Raw genomic sequence first — 17759 nt, 5'->3', positions numbered from 1 at the left:
TTGTCATGGAACTACAGGCACCTGAGTATCCTGTCCAAACAAGCACTAAAAACAGGAGCTGTCAGATTCAATTCACTTCCTGCAAAGCTCTTAATGTAATAGAAGATTGAAGCCAGTGATTAACTGGACCTGTAGTGTATCATTTTATAGGGTTTAAGAAGAGATTAAGGAAGATTCAAAACCACAGAATCTGTAGATCTTATAAGCATCTATATATGGGGTCTAATGTTTGCAGTCTTACTTCTTCCTTTTATGAAGCTCAGGGGAAGTCTTGCTTTCAAGGTATAAGCCTTCAAAGGGTTTGGAGCTTTTTAACAGATAATCTAGGTCACGTGTCCCCCCAATTTATTTAGCACAATATGGGTCCATATTAGTTTTCAGTGTGATCTAAATGCACAGTTCATATCCTTTCCTTTAGGATGCAGCCTGAATAATGTTTTAATCTCTCTGCTTTAGGGGATTTGCATGAAATTAGATTACATTTCTGTGGGTCCATGCACATTTGTTACAAACTTGCCAGAAAACCTGTAGTAATAACATTTTTACAATGTTCTGTTACATACTAGAGCAAATAAAATTCCATGTATTCAATAAAGCGGTTAAAAGGAGTTTGTGTGTCTGACTCTCCTGTATTTAAGGAAGAGGAAACCTGCCATGAATCTGTCTGTGTGGGAAAGCCTGCATGTTTGCAATTTCTAGAGATGAAGGCAGAAATAATGCATGCGGATGAGGGAAATAATACATGCACAGAGATGTTCTCTCACCCTCCCCCCGCCTGTCACTGTTGAAAAGCATTTGAATCTGCATTTTGAGCTGATGAGGGCGTTTGTAGCTAGCAACTCTAGCAAAATTGGGATGGGCCACCCAGGAATGTTAGGCATGGTTTCAAAGGTGATTTGTCACAAGAGGAGACCAGTCTGAATGCTGGAACTCTGGGTCTGTGGCAGTCCTCGACCTCAAATCAATTGGAAAGTGAACCTGCATGAGCCTTCCTTTAGGGCAAGGGTGGTCAAGCTGGAGTCCAACAGCATTTGGAGAGCACATCAGGGATCAGGTGTGCTTAATACATCAGCCTGTGTGGCAGTTGGGACCACTGTAAGTTTCATACACATAACCCCAAATGTGATGTCAGGACAGTCAGTATAGCATGAGCCTCAATCTCAGGGTTGAAGCCCCACATTGGGTGAAAGATTCCTGTGTTGCAGGCAGTTGGACTAGATTATTCTCGTGGTCCCAACTCTACAATTCATTGATTCTGCGATTCTTTGACAGGACTGTCATACAACCTCATTTACTTTGGATCTATAGCTTTATCAATCCTGGCACTTCAAGGTAGATAACTATATTTTTTTTTGTCATGCTTAAGGAGATTCCAGAGTTTCCCTCTTTCCTCCACATTGTACTAATGTTTGCCTCTTATCCAGTGGAACCCCTTCTCCAGTTAAAGGTAAAGGGACCCCTGACCATTAGGTCCAGTCGTGACCGACTCTGGGGTTGCGGTGTTCATCTCGCTTTATTGGCTGAGGGAGCCAGCGTACAGCTTCTGGGTCATGTGGCCAGCATGACTAAGCTGCTTCTGGCGAACCGGAGCAGTGCACGGAAACACCGTTTACCTTCCCGCTGGAGTGGTACCTATTTATCTACTTGCACTTTGCCGTGCTTTCGAACTGCTAGGTGGGCAGGAGCAGGGACCGAGCAACGGGAGCTCACCCCATCATGGGGATTCAAACCACCAACCTTCTGATCAGCAAGCCCTAGGCTCTGTGGTTTAACCCACAGCGCCACCCGCGTCAGAATGCCTTCTGCCACTGGGCTGTGATATAATACCTTTTATTCCTCACAGACCTTCATTTCTCACTTGGAGGGACAGTTCCCACATCTACATTTTGGGGGCTTGTCATTTCTGTGGGCAGAGCCTGGCGTTCCAGAGATTTCTCTTGAACATCTGGATTTGGTGCTAGAGCGTTGAAGCAGAAATAGGAGACACCTCCTGTGAGGGTTCATTGTGAGCAAACAAATCATGCTTTGAGCCTGCCTTGTCTTACTCAAGTGGCCTGGCGACCTCTACTGGCAGTGCTCTGAATATTACAGCATGGCATGCAGGACTCCTAGTTTTCACAAATATACAGTACCAGGTCTGCTATGAACATTTACATTTTGGATATTTGTTTTTAAAAATCTGCTGTAATGCAGTTACATAGATAATTTAAACAACCCCCATCTCAGAATGATATGTGACATGTATTTCAAGCCGTGACATGTACTTCTTTCAAATGCACTAACTTACAAATAACAGTTTTCTTAGAAAAAAGGGGTTTATTTCTCTAGGCCAGGTCTGCGCTACATAAGGTCCACAGGTCAACTGCAGCTCCATCCCTATTTGTGGGCTTCTGTGGAAAAATTCCAAACACCCATGGTGTTGCAGCCCATTTCTGTCTCTTGTGGAAGTAGCTAAAGCCTATCCAACCCCAGCAATATTTGGAGCGAAGAGAGTGCCTGCGCCTGTACTGTTCCTCCCAGTATCGCCCAGATTCCAAAAGCACATGAAAGAGCTAGTGACAGCTTTTTCATCCAGCAAATCAAGTTGCTTGAGCTCACCTGTGCCCATGAGGTCTTCACTGGTGTGAGCTGCTGGGATAATGAAAGCATAATGAAAACTCGTGGGGACTTCAGATAAGGTGGTAGGGAATGGCAGAATGGGGTGGGAAGGTGGGGAGAAAAGAGAATGAAGATTAGAGGAAGAAAAGGGGAGCAGAGATGGGGAAATAGGAAAAGGTGGAGATAGATAGGATTTGCAGATTTGTGGTGAAGCAGAAGATAGATGTGTGTGATTTGAGAGAGAAAAGGAAGCTGTATGTAATAGAGAAAGAAAAGGAGGGGGTAACAGAAAGGAGCTCAGAGAGAATGTCACGGTGCAGAGAAAAGTTAGTGTACTGTGCAGAGAGAAAAGGGAGGTTCCTCAAGAATGGTTAAAAACGGAGTTAGAGGCAACAAAAATATTTTCTCTGATCAGCTTAGCAATGAGGCCCTCTTGAGCTACGAAAAATATAAAAGGCTATCTCAGTGTGGCGAGTTCCAGTTGCATGTTGTCAATTTGTCAAACTGACCCTTCGGCATCTTGGACATCACTGCCCTTTAGAGTTTCCCATTACAGATTCTATTAAGTAAAACTAAAACTCTCAAATGTGTATAAAAGGAGAGAATTCATTCTGAAGGGTTTTCCCTCACTATACAGTGGTACCTCGGGTTAAGAACTTAATTCATTCTGGAGGTCCATTCTTAACCTGAAACTGTTCTTAACCTGAGGTACCACTTTAGCTAATGGGGTCTCCCCCTGCCGCCGCAGCGCAATTTCTGTTCTCATCCTGAACCAAAGTTCTTAACCTGAGGTACTATTTCTGGGTTAGCAGAGTCTGTAACCTAAAGTGTCTGTAACCCGAGGTACCACTATCATGCCACCATGACTAGGAAAGCTGCATTTCTGAGCATATGATGCCACAGTCTTGTCCTTAGCTACACAATAGCTTCAATGCCCTCAGTAATTTCTTATTTGATCCACATAATGTGGGGGTGCCCACCAGTGGCATAGCGTGGCTTCTCAGCACCCGGGGCAAGGCAAGTAATTTGCGCCCCCTAATCCGTGGATTTTAGCACTCGAGTCTCTTCCACGCCCCCCCCCCAGATGTTGCGCCAGGTGCGGCAGGCCCCCCCTGCACCCCCCATGCTACGCCACTGCTCCCACCACAAGTCTTCAGGACAGCCATCCGAAGGCTGGCGCGGGGAGAAGGTCTCTCCGCCCCACCGCCAGGCTTCAGAGGAGGTCCGAGGACAGTGGGGTTCCTGCTTCCTCGAGGAGGGCCGGCCAAACGCGCCCCCCCAAATGTTGTGCCCGGTGCGGCCGGCACCCCTGGCACCCCCCACGCTACGCCACTGGTGCCCACATCACTCTTCTCCTCCAAGGACTACCTTGTAATGATTTGGCTTCTCCCCTTTGTTTAAATTACTTTCCAGACACTTTTAGCATTGTGCGGACCTGTTTCCTAATGGGAAATTTACTAGAAAAGGATTCATTTGTATGCGCATGGAATACTGCTTATGTGAGTCAGCTTTCATGCTAGGCCACGGGAGCCTACAAAGATCTACCATTGAAACAGCAAACCATTTTTGTAGTCGAATAACTCAGCCACCCAAGGAGCTGCTGCATACTGCTTATGTGAAATACATATTTATTGAGATGTGGCTCAACAGCAGAATAACTAAAGAGCAATGCTCAGGATCTAACACAGAGGGACTCTTGCACTGCACACAACTCAATCTAGTCTCTGTGTCAGCATATTTAGCAGCAACCTGTGCTTTATTACTTTGTGAGCAAGAAAAATGCTCTTAAAAGATGTGGAGAGGAAGCCAGATGGGAAAACCGATAGCCTTTCTCAGATAGTATGGAGATCTTCTCTTTCCTCTACCTCTCCCACGATGATTATTTCATAAAGAATGCATGGGACATTCCATTCTATTGTGAGAGAAGACTTATATGAGAACAAATTTCTTGGGTCCAATCAGTTTAGCCCTGTATCCTGTCTCTGGCAGAGACCAGGTTTCAGTGCTCCAGGAAGTGTTGGTACCATGCCAAAGGGCATGAAGAGTACTCTGATTGATTTTACATTTAAAATAAATTTAACTTAAATGTAATGACTACATTGGCCAGATACAGACTGGGCAGCTTTATATGAGGGGCAAAGGGAATAGCCCAGTTCTGAATTACTTGGGGCGGGGTGTGTGTGTGTGTGTGTGTGTGTGTGTGTGTGGCTCATCCAGGCATTCTGCAAGGTACCACCAGAAGGTAGGAATTATTTCCCTTTAAGCTTCTAGCGCATGGGAGGGCTTTGAGTGCTTCCAGACATGGCTGGGCTTAATTTGCAAATGGTTCACACATGGGTCACTGACATCAGGGCTGAAGTGTTTTTTACTTACTGAATTTTCCCCAAAAAGTAGATTCAGATAAAAGAAGGGAGAGTCTGGCTGGCATATTGATGCCAATGGTCATGTGTGGGTGCTACATTAGATGGGGATTGGCCATCCAGGGACAGCCCTGTGCTGCATACAGCCTTCTCCAGGCATCCATAGGCCATTGGTTTTCTACCAGTGTGCCGTGGCACCCTGGGGTGCCTTGAATGGTGGTCAGGGGTGCCATGGGCAACACTGCCCTCTGTCCCTCTTTCCTTCCTTCCCTCCCTCATCTGATGCCCTCTTGCATCTCTGCTTCCCAAAGGCTTGTGCAGCTGTTTGTTGCAGCAGCCCTGGCTACAAGCTCCACAGGTGAATGGTGCCTCTGGGGTGGTCAGGGGGTGCTGGTTGCCAGGAAGCTGAGGCAGCCTCATAGTAAGCAAGCGGGCGAGGGAGCCCAGCCAGCCAGCCAGTCAGTCAGCTCTTGCTGTTGGGAATAAACAGACAAGTCCCAGACCCCTGTGGGGCAGTGTGAGGAGACACATCTTTGGAGGGCAGCTCAGAGACCAGCGGTGGCAGCGGCGGCTGCCCAGAGGACTCCCAAGGAGAGGGGAGAGGAGAGGAGGCTGAGGGAACACTCCACAAGGGAGGGTGTTTGAAAAAGGGCAAGGGGTGACATAACTGGGCTCCTGAGCTCCACAGGGGTGCCACAGAAAGAATGTAGTTGGTCAAGGGAGCCATGGACTCAAAAAGTTTGAAAACCTCTGCCATAGGCCAACAGGGCTTGAACGTATGTTTCTCTTCTACAGTCTATCCAACATTAACACACCACAAAGGTTCAGAAGGTGCTTTTCAGGGTGACGTGCCTTCCTTGCCCATGTTTCCTAACTTTGTATCCCAGTTTCAGCCTTTCTTTTTCAGTCATGTTGTGGAATGCTTGTAAAATGTCTTGCATATGATGTCTCTGTAAACTTGGAGACAGGTTTACTACAGTTGCTATCCATCGTTCGGGAGACACTTTCCCTCCTGGGTTACAAAGTACCTGTGCATTGCAAAGACAATCTGATATCAACACGATGCCATGTTGCATTTATGGTCCCAGTTGCACATGGGTGGGAGTGAGATGCTGCCTTCTATTGGGTCAGAACATTGATTCATCTAGCTTAATAATGTCTGCACTGACTCCCAGTGGCTCCAGAGACAGATTTAGGGGAGCATGATTGGTTCATTCACACTGGGCACAAAACCTAGGGGTGGTGGTGATGGGGACGCCACAACTATTATTTAGAACGGAGCAGGGGTGAATTTTGGCATCACACAGGGCGCCACTGAAATTTGAGACTTGAAGGTCTGCCACTAGTAGCTCTCCAAAGTTTCAGACAGGAAGTCTCTCCTGGTCTTACCTGTAGATGCTTGGGATTGAACCTGGGACCTTCTCCATGCTATGGCCCTTTCCCATGTAAAAAGCCGTGTGGTGTAGTGGTTAGAGTGTTGGACTGGGACCTGGGAGACCTGGGAGCCCACTAGGTGACCTTGGTCCAGTCACTGTCTTGCAACCTGATCTACCTTGCCAAGTTGTTATGAGGATAAAATGGAGAGAGGGAGAAGAGTGTAAACACCTTGAGATTCCTGGAGGAAAGGTGGGATAGAAATGCCATCATCATCACCATAAAATAAAACTTCCACCACAAACACAATGGATGCTTGGATAATTGGTTTTCTGCCAGCTTTCTTCTTTTTCCAAAATCCCCAAGAAGAAAAGGTGCAGCTTCCCTCGCAAGGAGAAAGGCAGCAGGATGAAAGAGAGAGAGAAGAAATTGGCTCGGAAGAAAAGGATTATGCAACCCCATCACCACCCCAATTCTCCCTTTGCTCTCAATTAATCGCCTCCAGCTACTGCTACTCATTAGCAAAACATAAACAGAACAGGGGAAGCTGCATGGGGCTCTGTGCCATTTGTAGTTCGCTCAGGAGCTATGCTTCAGCTGATATCCAGGTGGGTACAAGGAGAGTTCTGAAAGAGGCAGGAGAATTTTTTCAAAGATTTTCTCCCTCCTTTATTCTGCAGAAGGGAACATTGTCACCCAGCTCGCAGCTAACAGTTGTTCCCACTGGTGGAGGGAGGGGTCCTTACTCTTGTGGGCTGAGCAGGCCGCCATCTAGCTTAGTATTGTCTACACCAGGGGTAGCCCGGAGGCCAGAGGCGGCACAATTGCCTTCTCAATCTGGCCCGTGGACTGTTCGGGAACCAGCATGTTTTTACATGAGTAGAATGTGTTCTTTTATTTAAAATGAATCTCTGGGTTATTTGTGGGGCATAGGAATTCGTTCATTCCCCCCCCCCAAAAAAATAGTCTGGCCCACCACATGATCTGGACCGGCCCACGGCTGAAAAAGGTTGCTGACCCCTGGTCTACACTGTCTGGCTGTGGGTTTCCAGGATTTCAGACAAGATTCACTCCCCGCCCTACCTGGAGATGCCATTGGGGATTGAACCTGAGACCTTCTGCATGCAAAACAGATGCTCTACCACCAGGCTATGGGTCTTTCCCCATGCAAGAGCCCTGTGGTGTAGTGGTTAGAGTCAAGACCTGGAAGACTAGGGTTCAAATCCCCACTGGCCTTGAAGTAACTTATTTGTCCTGATGCCCATTTGGCTTTTACTATACTTCTGATCAGGGGTGCGACCAGGTAAACTCTGCTCCGCAGAATCAATCACAGGACGTGGCACACGCGCACCATTTGAATGACAATGTTCATCAATTGGAGGGGGCCCCTCAAATATGGGGGGGGGGCGAAAGGACCTTGCCTCCTAGGAGCTGGTTCCTATGCTTTCTGTCCACAAGAAAACACGACCGCGCGCGACTGTTACCCACGACCCCCTCTGTCCATGGCAAGCACTTCCGCGTGGGAATCTGGCCGCGTCTGCTGTGCCTTGTCCGACGTGGCTCCTCCGAGCCGCAGCCCCATTCTCAATCTACCTGCCAATGCCCGCCCCACCAGCAGCATATAGATAGCCATCGCTGCCGCCCACGATGCCGGCGAGCCCCAGCCACCTTCCTTTCCGTGCGCCAGCCGCCCAAGCTGGGCACGCCAGCAGCCCCGCGGGCTCTCTCAGCGCAGCCGGCCCCGCGCCTGGGCGTGAGCGCTGCCTCTCCCCGGCAGGCAGAGCTGGGGCGAGGCCCTGGCGAAGCAGGAAAGGAATGCGAGTGGGAAGAGCGAGGCACAAGCGAGCGGGCATGTAGCGGCAGATCCCGGAGCCCAGAGGCCGGGGCAACCTCCGTCGGAGCTCACGCGGCAGAGGGCGGGCTCTCTCTGGCTCCCTCGGTCTCTCCCTCGGAAGCCGGACGGCCAGGAGCAGCAGGAGGAGGAGGAGGAAGAGGAAAGCGCTCCTGGCAGACCACGCGGCGGCGGCGGCGATTCCCAGCATCCTGGGCAGCCCGAGCCCCATGGCGTCGGAGAAGGTGCTTCGAGAAGGGGTGCTGGAGAAGCGCAGCGGCGGCCTGCTGCAGCTCTGGAAGAGGAAGCGCTGCCTGCTGGGCGAGAAGGGGCTGCGGCTGTTCGAGGCCAGCAGCCGGGGCTCGACGCGCTGCAAGGAGATCCCCTTCGCGCGCCTCAAAGCCCTCGAGTGCGTGGAGTGGAAGCAGCGGCACATCTACTTCACGTTGGTGACAGACGGCGGCGCCGAGATCGACTTCCGCTGCCCCCAGGAGGAGCCCAGCTGGAACGCCGACATCACCATGGCGCTGGTGCGCTTCAAGAACCAGCAGGCGGTGCAGATCGTGCGCGCCAGGCACAGCTGCAGAGCCGGTAAGGCCAGCACGTCGGGGATGGCGCGAGGGGGATGGTGCACGGCATGGGGCAAGGAGATCGCGCCCCTTCTGCCCAGGAAACGAAGGGCAGACGGAGCACGTGCTTTGCGCGCACTGGGGCTCCGCGGGCACTTCCAGTTTAAAATATCTCCGGTAGAAGAGTGGAAGAAGGCATCAGCCAAGAGACGGTGGCGAGATTCGGCCGCCAGTCAGAGTAGCAGTGATCTGACTCAGCACAAGGTGGCTTCAGGCGTTCATACAATATGTGTCATTATCACGCTGGTTCCATTTATGCCTTAATTCATCCAGAAACGTGCATCGAAAGATTGACACCTTTCCTTTTCATTTTACAATTCGGGACGTGACCAGGTAGCCTCTTAGAGAGCACTCTTCCCCACTCTTGTGCTCCCTGGGGATTCTGGGGGAGCTTAGACCAAGTTGTGGGCACCAGTGGTGTGCGGTGAAATTTTTCTGTAGGGGAACAGTTAGGGCTAGAGGCGCCAGTTTATGAGAGCGATGCCCCCCCTTGTGTGTGTGACTTCGTGATGTTGTGAGCACCTCCCTAAGCCAGGCAGAAGCTTCCTGGGCTTTGAGGAGGAGGCACCAGGCATGAATACTTTAATACTCTAATTACTGGGAACGTTTAAGGGACTTGCCTAGTCCCCCTAGTCCACTGACCGCATGCCACTGGTGGGCACATAGAGGGTTTCCACTACTCATATGTATGGTAGACTATACAGGAAGGCCCAGGATGTTTTGGTGCCTGAGGCAGAACATCATTAATAGTATTTCCATTTATAGACCGCATACTACCTGATGCTCACAGAGGGGTTTATAGTAGATAAAAATAGTAGATACAGAAGAAATATCCATATCCATTATTTTTATTAGGTATATTGTGGTTTTATATCTTGATTTTATTTTGTGAACTGCCCTGAGACATCCCCAGGTATAGGGCGGTATATAAAATCAGAAACTAATACTAATAATAATAATATTCACAAACAATATTAATATAAGTAAAGTCAGAGAGCATTACAAGGCAGTATAATGTATGTTAGGATGGTTGAAAATTTGCATTACATTATTGTAGAACTACCTCCTGAATTTTACTCACCAACCATTGCACACAACCACTATGATCATTCACTACCTTAAATATTATCTCTATCACCCAGCCACTCATACCTGACAGTATTACAGCCCACATACAAAGGATGCTGTCCCCAGTTCTGAATCATTAATGGGCTCATGACCACTCAGTACATTTAAAGCATATCCAATGCAAGTGACCCCCCCCCCCCCCATCCTAGGATTTGCAGTTTGTTATTGGTGCTGGTAACTGTTGTTCTGTTAGAGGGAAACTACAGATTCCAGGATTGTTTGAAGCAAGGGGAAGTCATTTGCTTCAAATATGTCTTCATTGTGCTTTAAATGTATCATGTGGATATGCACTGGGCCATCTAATACTCGTCTCCCATCTAAGAAGGCCCAGTTCTATACCAGAGCAGCCTCTCACCCAGGAGGCAGGTTATATAAAACTACTTCTATCCATTCACTTCCAAGCATGCATTGTACTCTACAGCCTGAGCTCCTGACAGATAACTAATCAGCTTGGTAGCAAACGTGAACATGAAGTTCACAATCAAGGTGGCCCTAAAGTCCTGCCAGTGGCTACACCCTGCTTTTCCATCAGTGATTTGGCCTGCTCCATCTCATGCTCTATTGACATGTTGTTGGGCAATATCTCATGCTCTGACTGAGAACCACAGGACAAAAAACCTTGCCAGGCACAAGGTTTAAGTACAATACATGGAGAGGTGGGAGGGAGAGAGAAAAAAACAGTCTCAGTTCAGGAATCCACGTGAATCTTCTTCTTTTGAACCTCTATCCCCACCCTCCCAAATAGCACCTGCATGGTGATAGTGGAACCTTGGTTTTTTAACGTCTCCGTTGACGAATGTTTCGGAACTCGAATGCCATAAACTCAGAAGTAAATGCTTCCATTTTCGAATGCACCTCAGAAGTCGAACTTCTGAGGTGGCGTCCGTATTGAGTTTTTTGTATTAATTTTTCTGTTTTGAGGCTTCCGTATTGAGTTTTTGGTTTTCGAACGTTTCAGAACTCAAATGGTCTTCCGGAATGGATTATGTTCGAAAACTGAGGTTCCACTGTAAACATATTTGTTGCCCCCTAATGGTGCCCTGAAATCTGCCATAATATGGGCAAGGTGTGAGGCAGTCTTGACATATGCTAAATTTTTGCATGCCCTGATCCTTTCACTGACACTTGCTAGGTGCTGACCAAATAGCCATTGCATATATAGAAGTCCTCTGTCTCTGGTGATCTCCACTCAGCCTGAGCATGAAGAAGCATGTAGGAACAGACTGTGTGCCTAACATGCATGTTGTAGAGAAAATGGATAGGGAGAGGCTTTCCACGCCTTCTCTCATAATAGTAGAACTGTGGGGGGTAGGGGTGGGGAATCCAATGAAACTAAAGGTATGATGAAGAGAAAAGAAAGCACTTCTTTATGCAGTGCTTACTTAATCTGTGGAAGTTGCTCCCAGAAGATGTGATGAAGGCCACCAACTTGGATAGCAGTTAAAGAAGATCTGATTAATTCATGGGGGCCAGAGCTATTGATGGCTATGTTCTCCCTTCATTGCTGGGAGGCAGTATGCTTACATTTGCCAAATATTCAGAATGGCCAGTGGGGAGAGATCTGTTGCACTCAGGTCAGGCTTCTGTGCTTCCTGTGAGAACAGGATGCTGGACCAGATGGTTGGATCCAGCAAGAGCTCTTCTTGTGCTCTGTCCATCAGCAGAAGATTTGTTTTCCTTTACACCTGCTTGCTCTTTTAACTAGTAAGAGGTAGACTGACAAATGCCCTTCACTGTTAGATAGTTGGACCATGCATGTGATACACCCTGTTCTCATGTTACTAGAGCTGCGCCCAGCCAGAGAAGCCTAAGCAATGGAAGGGAAAACAGTATAATTCTTCATGGTTTCTTCACTCCTGAGGTATCATGCTTATTTTAATAGTATGGTATATCAAAGGCTCAGGGTATTTTTAAGGGTGTTTTAACCCCTCACCCACAGCAACCAAACCCTGATACCAGAAGTTATCATGACCAGGAGAAAAGCACATGGACAGAGGGATCGTGGGGGGATAGTTGCATGAAGAGGGGTGGAAAGTTTGGGTCTGGATTCCTCACCTGCACACCTACTGCTTTGGAAACCATATTTCTGTGACATTGGGGCAGGTCCATGTTTAAGCACCAGGACCTGCTGCCATTGCATCTAATCTATTCCTGAACATGGCAAGGATGGCCGGTCTCCAGTGTTAACTGTACTATGCAGGAAGAAAATGTTACTGGTCTTTTCAGCCAAGGCTGTGTGATTTCTCCCATACCTTGCATATATTCTTGCCCAGTTTGTGTTTCTCATGTCCTGCTCTAACTTGTCGTACTGCAAATCCCCATCAGTCAGCAAGTGAACATGAGACTATAGTTCAGTGCCTGCTCAGGCCAGCAAGTTGTGGATAATTTGCTCCATCCAACTAGCCTCTCATATAAGAATGGCTTTTTGACAGAAAGTTTCTAGGGCTCAAGCGGCTCTTTCCAATTTCAGATATAACTGTAGGTGCTCCACAATGTCAGATGTAACAAAATTATTTCAATCCCTGTTAAACTTTCACTCTTACTCTAGTGATAGGAATTGCTCAAATGAAGAGCACTATTTTTAGTTTGCAAGTCATGTTTTTGACATTATGGGGTTTTGGATTTATTATTACTGTTATATTATTATTATTAGTAATAGTAGTAGTAGTAGTAAGGTTTTTTATTATTTCATTTTATAATGCATATAAAACAGAGATAACAATTATAAAAACAGACAAAAATTAAAAGACGAAAAACAAAACTATAAAATAGGCTTGTGGAATAAGTAGTTGCTCATGAGTTAAAATAACAAAGTCCAAGGAAATACTATCAACTTTATTGTTATATTATTAATATTGTTTCAGTAACACCTTTTAGTGTACAAAGTTCTTTACAATCTATTGTAGCAGCCCTGTAAGAATTGAGTGCTTTACTCCATATTATTATTATTATTAGTAGTAGTAGTAGTAGTAGTAGTATTAGTATTATTATTATTTCTGACCTGCATTTCACCCTAAAGTGTCAGGGCAGGTTACAACAATGTAAAACTACAATAACAAAAGCTGTTGAAACAGTTTACAGTCAGAAGAATAGGATAGCTGTCAAAAGCCAGGGTAAAGCCATATAACAAGAGCTGTATAATGAAAGTGCCAAATGTATCTCTGTGGGGAGGGAAATCCGAAGCTTAGGAGCTGCCGCAGGAAATGCCTGCTCCCAGGTCTTCCAAGTTTGAATTTTCTCACACATCAGCACCTGCAATAGTCTGGCCCTTTGTCCAACTTGTCTCCAGTCTAACCAAAGATTTACCCCCTTTCCTTTTCTGTTGCAGCATTTCAACATGAGGCAGCCCCAGCTGGCCAGATTCTGGTGAATGGGTCCAAGGAGCCAGACCCTAAGCTGAACATGGAGAAGACAGAGGAACTGATGGCTGTGAATTCACCTGCCAATGGACAGAAGGCAATCTCCAGCTGCAACTGAACTTAGATCCATTTTTTTCTATTCCATGGTATTACTACTGAAAAATGAAGTGATGCCCAAAGCGTACAGCAAGACCTGGGTCACAAATATAGCTAGAATGGGCATTGGTTTTCTGGCTGTGTCTTTGCTATGATACTTAAGACATAGACAAAGCCCCCTCCAAACTGCTGTGGACTGAAAGGTTGCTTCTCTACACTCTTACCTATGGTGGTCCACACCATGGGACTTTGTAGGTTAGGTTGAAGACACAGACACAGCAAGAGTGACAAAAGAGAATCATTCCATTCCATTGTCTGCCACCAGCCTAGTGCTGGATGGGTGATGCAGGAATTCACTGGATCATGAGGAGCATTGGGAAGGAACTCCTGAGCATGCCAGGAGCCATCTGATGATGTCATGGTCAAAAGGGAGCATCCCTCCTCAGAGAACTGAGTGACTGACCTGGAAGGAGCAATGGTGAACTGGCTATTCTGATCTGAGAAGTCACATGTTGCCAGGAAGATGCCTGCAGGACTTAACAGAGAGACCCGATATAAATTTAAGCACCTTAAAGAGGAGCCTGTGTGGACTTCTGAGACTCTCTTAAATGAGTTTTCTCTGTAGTATTGCTCACTTGAGGCCTTCTGCTCAGAACTAAAGGACAGGAAGAGCACTGACTGGGCCAGTGTCCCATCCTTACGACCAATAGCTCCAGCTCTGTGAATCACTCCCGTGTCCCACTGTACATCCGTTTCATTAGGTCCGTTACATACTGTTGACCATTACATGTGTGACGGGGCAATCCACCTTTAACCAAACCGTCATGCAGCTCCTTTCAGCTTTCCATATGTTCAGGGCAATGTCTGCAGTGGGGAGCTTGTTGCACTCATGTAGGCTCCCCATGTGACTGAGAGGCCTAATGGCACCGGGTTCTAGATTGCTTGAGATGTTTACATGAGAGTAGCAGTCTCCCCACTGCAGAGGGTTGCCCTGAAAGTGTGGGAAACTGGATGGAGCAGCACAAGTGGGATAAAGCTAAAGGCCACCTCTTTAGTCACATCCCCCCTTCATGTGGGTAACAACTAAACAGGGCCTATTACAGGGAGGAACATCATGGACGTTTGAAGAGGACTACTCACAAAAATGAGCATCCTATCTGACCGCGCACAAGGAAGATTGTCCTGCTCACCCTGAGGCTGTGAATGCCGTTGTCACCCTCTCTTTCTCCTGATTCAAGGCCCATTTACTTACTATGGGCCATGACAAGGAGGCAGGCGCAGGAAGGTCTTAGGGCCCTGGTGGAGCATCTTTATCCATTGGGAATGGAACTGCCAGTCTGAGAATCCCCAGCTGGAAAAGGATGCTATTCGTTTTTACCAGGGCGATGGCTGTCTGAGGGCCAAACAATGGGTGCTCATTTATTCCTAACTAGTGGTCATTATGTATAACCTTTTATTAATAAAATTTCAAGAAAATCAACAATGCACATGTGTCATTCTTTAGAAGTGTGCCTTTATGGTTCTTTTTTAAAGTTGGGCTCATCACACCATTGCTTAAAGGATTGTGCCTGATGCATGTATGGGCAATGCTCAGGGATGATGGGAGTTGTGGTTCAGTAACATCTGGAGGTCCACAAGCTTCCTCCTGCTGCCTTAGACCATGGGCCTTTAACTGGACTATTGAGATCCTCAAGTAGGAATGAAGCAAAGTAGGTTGTGGTGTTGAGAGAGAGAGAGAGAGAGAGAGAGAGAGAGAGAGAGAGAAACTGAATGCATAGAGGACTGGCCTCCTTTGATATTTGATGGTGTGAACTCCTGCCTGACAAGCTAAAGCTGACCATTCTCCCTGGTCATCCTGGCTTATAAAATCAAGAAGAAAGATGGGAATATACCATAATTTTTTTAAAAACACTGCTCCTGTGGTAACCCCATGTTGGGGTTGCTGAATTGGAAAAGGTTGACTACTGTAACAGATAACTTGGGCTCTGTTTCCCAATCACTGTGTAACACTGAATATGTTAAAGAAGGGACTGCAGTGAAAAATTCAATGGATTGTTGAAATAACAAGGCCACTTTTTGAGAAGGTAGAGCAACTGCTGTTGTCTAAATCATTTTTCAGCATTAACGAAATGAACAGTAGTGGTCTTATGAAAGCTCAGGTTCTTAAAATACAGTTAGTTAATCTTCAAGGTGCTGGAAGTGTTTTCTTTTTAATAAACAACCACAACTAACATGGCTTTAATCTTGAATTTTAGAAAATGGTCTAAAGCAGTGGTTTTGAATATTTCTACTTGCAGGGAAAGCTTTCCAAATTGCCAATAAATTTCTGCATCTCTGCCTCAGAACCTCTTATATATTGGCAATAATTTTTGGGAAGTTGTATTCTGGGATACATAATCTGCATGGATCACTGGCCAAGCCTAGTACGTTTCATTGTTGTCCTCTGTGCCCTGGAACATACTAAATAGTTTCCTTGGGCTGTGCAATGCAGGGAAAGATTGTTAGGATGGCTAACAATCATTTCTGTTGTTCTCATTGAGGAATCACAAGTTTCTGAGTTACCCCAGGTTTACAGAACCAGGCCTAAACTTTCACAGGGATGGGGGACATGTGACCCTTCAGATGCTACTGGATTCATGGACCAATGGTCAAGGATAATGGGAATTGTAGTCCAACAACATCTGAAGCTCCCCAGCAATCCCCAGGTCTGACAAGAGTGAGCAAGTGTTCTGCTGGCCTTCCTCTGTTGACAAGCTCCTACCAGTTCCAAGCCAGCATGGCCAATGCTTAGGGATGATGGGGAAAATATAGATGGGAATTATAGTTGTTGAATGCCTGGAGAGCCATATGTTCCCTGTTTCCTAAACTAGGGATCAGCAAGGTTTACCTTGCCTGGGCCAGATCAGTCCTGTGGAGATCTCGCTATGGGCTGGATCGCGCACGCAGATGCGATTTTCGGAGCCACAGAAGGAAGTCCCCGTGCCAGTTTAACGCAGTGCATGAGCAGGCAGCTCAGTTTGGGGGTGGCTTGTGGGCCAGTCAAACGACCTCCACGGGCTGCTTCTGGCCCATGGGCCTTAGGTTGCTGACTCCTGTCCCAAACTGAGGCTAAAGAGCATGGAAGGACTTAAAGAACGGGTGCAGATGCTCAAGGATGATAGTGCTAGTTAGTATGGTGTCACCTTTCCATAAAGTAGTCAGAGTGACTTGTAGGAACTTAAGTAAGATATGAACTCAGCAAAAAAGACAAAAGAATGATAAGACCCCAGGAGCCAGAAGTAGCTTATAGGGAAATGTGGTCAAGTTAAAATAAGCCTGTAACCCCACAAACATCTTAGCCACCACATTTTGCACTAGCTGCATTGATGTGAAATATTGGGAAGGAAATCTCACCCAAGGATGATGAATATTGTGTAATTTTAAAGATTGGATACTCCTGCACTTCAATATATCGGTGGCATAAAGGCTATCCATATGAGACAGCTTTTACCCACAATCTACCATAATATTATTTCTTTTATTTGTTTGTCAATTTACGAAACCCAGCTCTCAATGGTCCCTCAATTGTCCCACCTTCCATCACATGCACTTCAATTATTTGTGGTTTTTATTGTGACATACGCAGTACTTTTATGGTGAAGAGTCTGCATGATCTGTTGCATTTAAAGAAGCAGGTTCTAACTCACCAGACTTAAAATGTGTTAAGTCTTTCAGGCACCATGAGATGCTTCCTTGCAATGTACTGAAGTGCATAATGCACTTAGTTGAATGGAAACAACTGCCTTTGTCCTGGCTATGAAGAAATAAAAGCTATACAAGTGGTATTTATCATTCTAATGTGCTTGCTGTAGGACTCCTGGGATTCTGCCCAAGGAAAACAAGGATAAACTTTTGCCTTCCTGAAGGAATTTTCTCTTTCTCTCTCCACAACATTCACATGCACACATCTAAATACACACTCCCTTTTCTGCTTTCCCCTTACTGGAGGAATCAGTGCCTGACTCAGCTGTTAGTCCGTAAATCTCACCCACACAGACAGATGCACCAAGTCCCTTGCTGCCAGGCCCTGAATTTTGTACTAAACACTCTTTCAGAAGCAAAAACTGACCACACCCTCTCTTCTCTTGGAAGGAGATGGTGTTCTCGTTGCATGCAAGCTATACAAGGGCCACATGGAAACACAGAACAGAAGAATCTCTGCATTGGAGGCACTCCAGGGGTGAGGTTTGAGCTGGTGTCAGCTTCCTGCAGGAGGAATGGGCACCCAGGGTGCAGCAGGAGGACTGTGCAACATTGGGTTGTATGCAACCAGAAAGCAGGAAACTTTTGCAGCCGTAAGGAGCCATACTTGCTGGAATGGCAAATTGTTAGGAGATAAAGACTG

General features: G+C 46.7%; 1 protein-coding gene across 1 annotated transcript; it reads left to right on the top strand.

Moving 5' to 3' along the window:
* The first annotated feature begins 6293 nt into the window (after window positions 1–6293).
* On the top strand, window positions 6294–14858 carry PHLDA3 (pleckstrin homology like domain family A member 3). The gene is made up of 2 exons (XM_082225380.1): window positions 6294–8754; window positions 13249–14858. The coding sequence occupies exons 1-2, from the start codon at window positions 8394–8396 to the stop codon at window positions 13395–13397; spliced, it is 510 nt and encodes a 169-aa protein (XP_082081506.1). The 5' UTR covers window positions 6294–8393; the 3' UTR covers window positions 13398–14858.
* Window positions 14859–17759: the final 2901 nt, after the last annotated feature.

This window comes from Podarcis vaucheri (genome assembly GCF_965113315.1).
Source record: "Podarcis vaucheri genome assembly, chromosome: 6".
NCBI classification, from domain to species: Eukaryota; Metazoa; Chordata; class Lepidosauria; order Squamata; family Lacertidae; genus Podarcis; species Podarcis vaucheri.
Note: the sequence above shows the minus strand (reverse complement) of the source record. Positions and strands in the feature narration are given on the sequence as shown.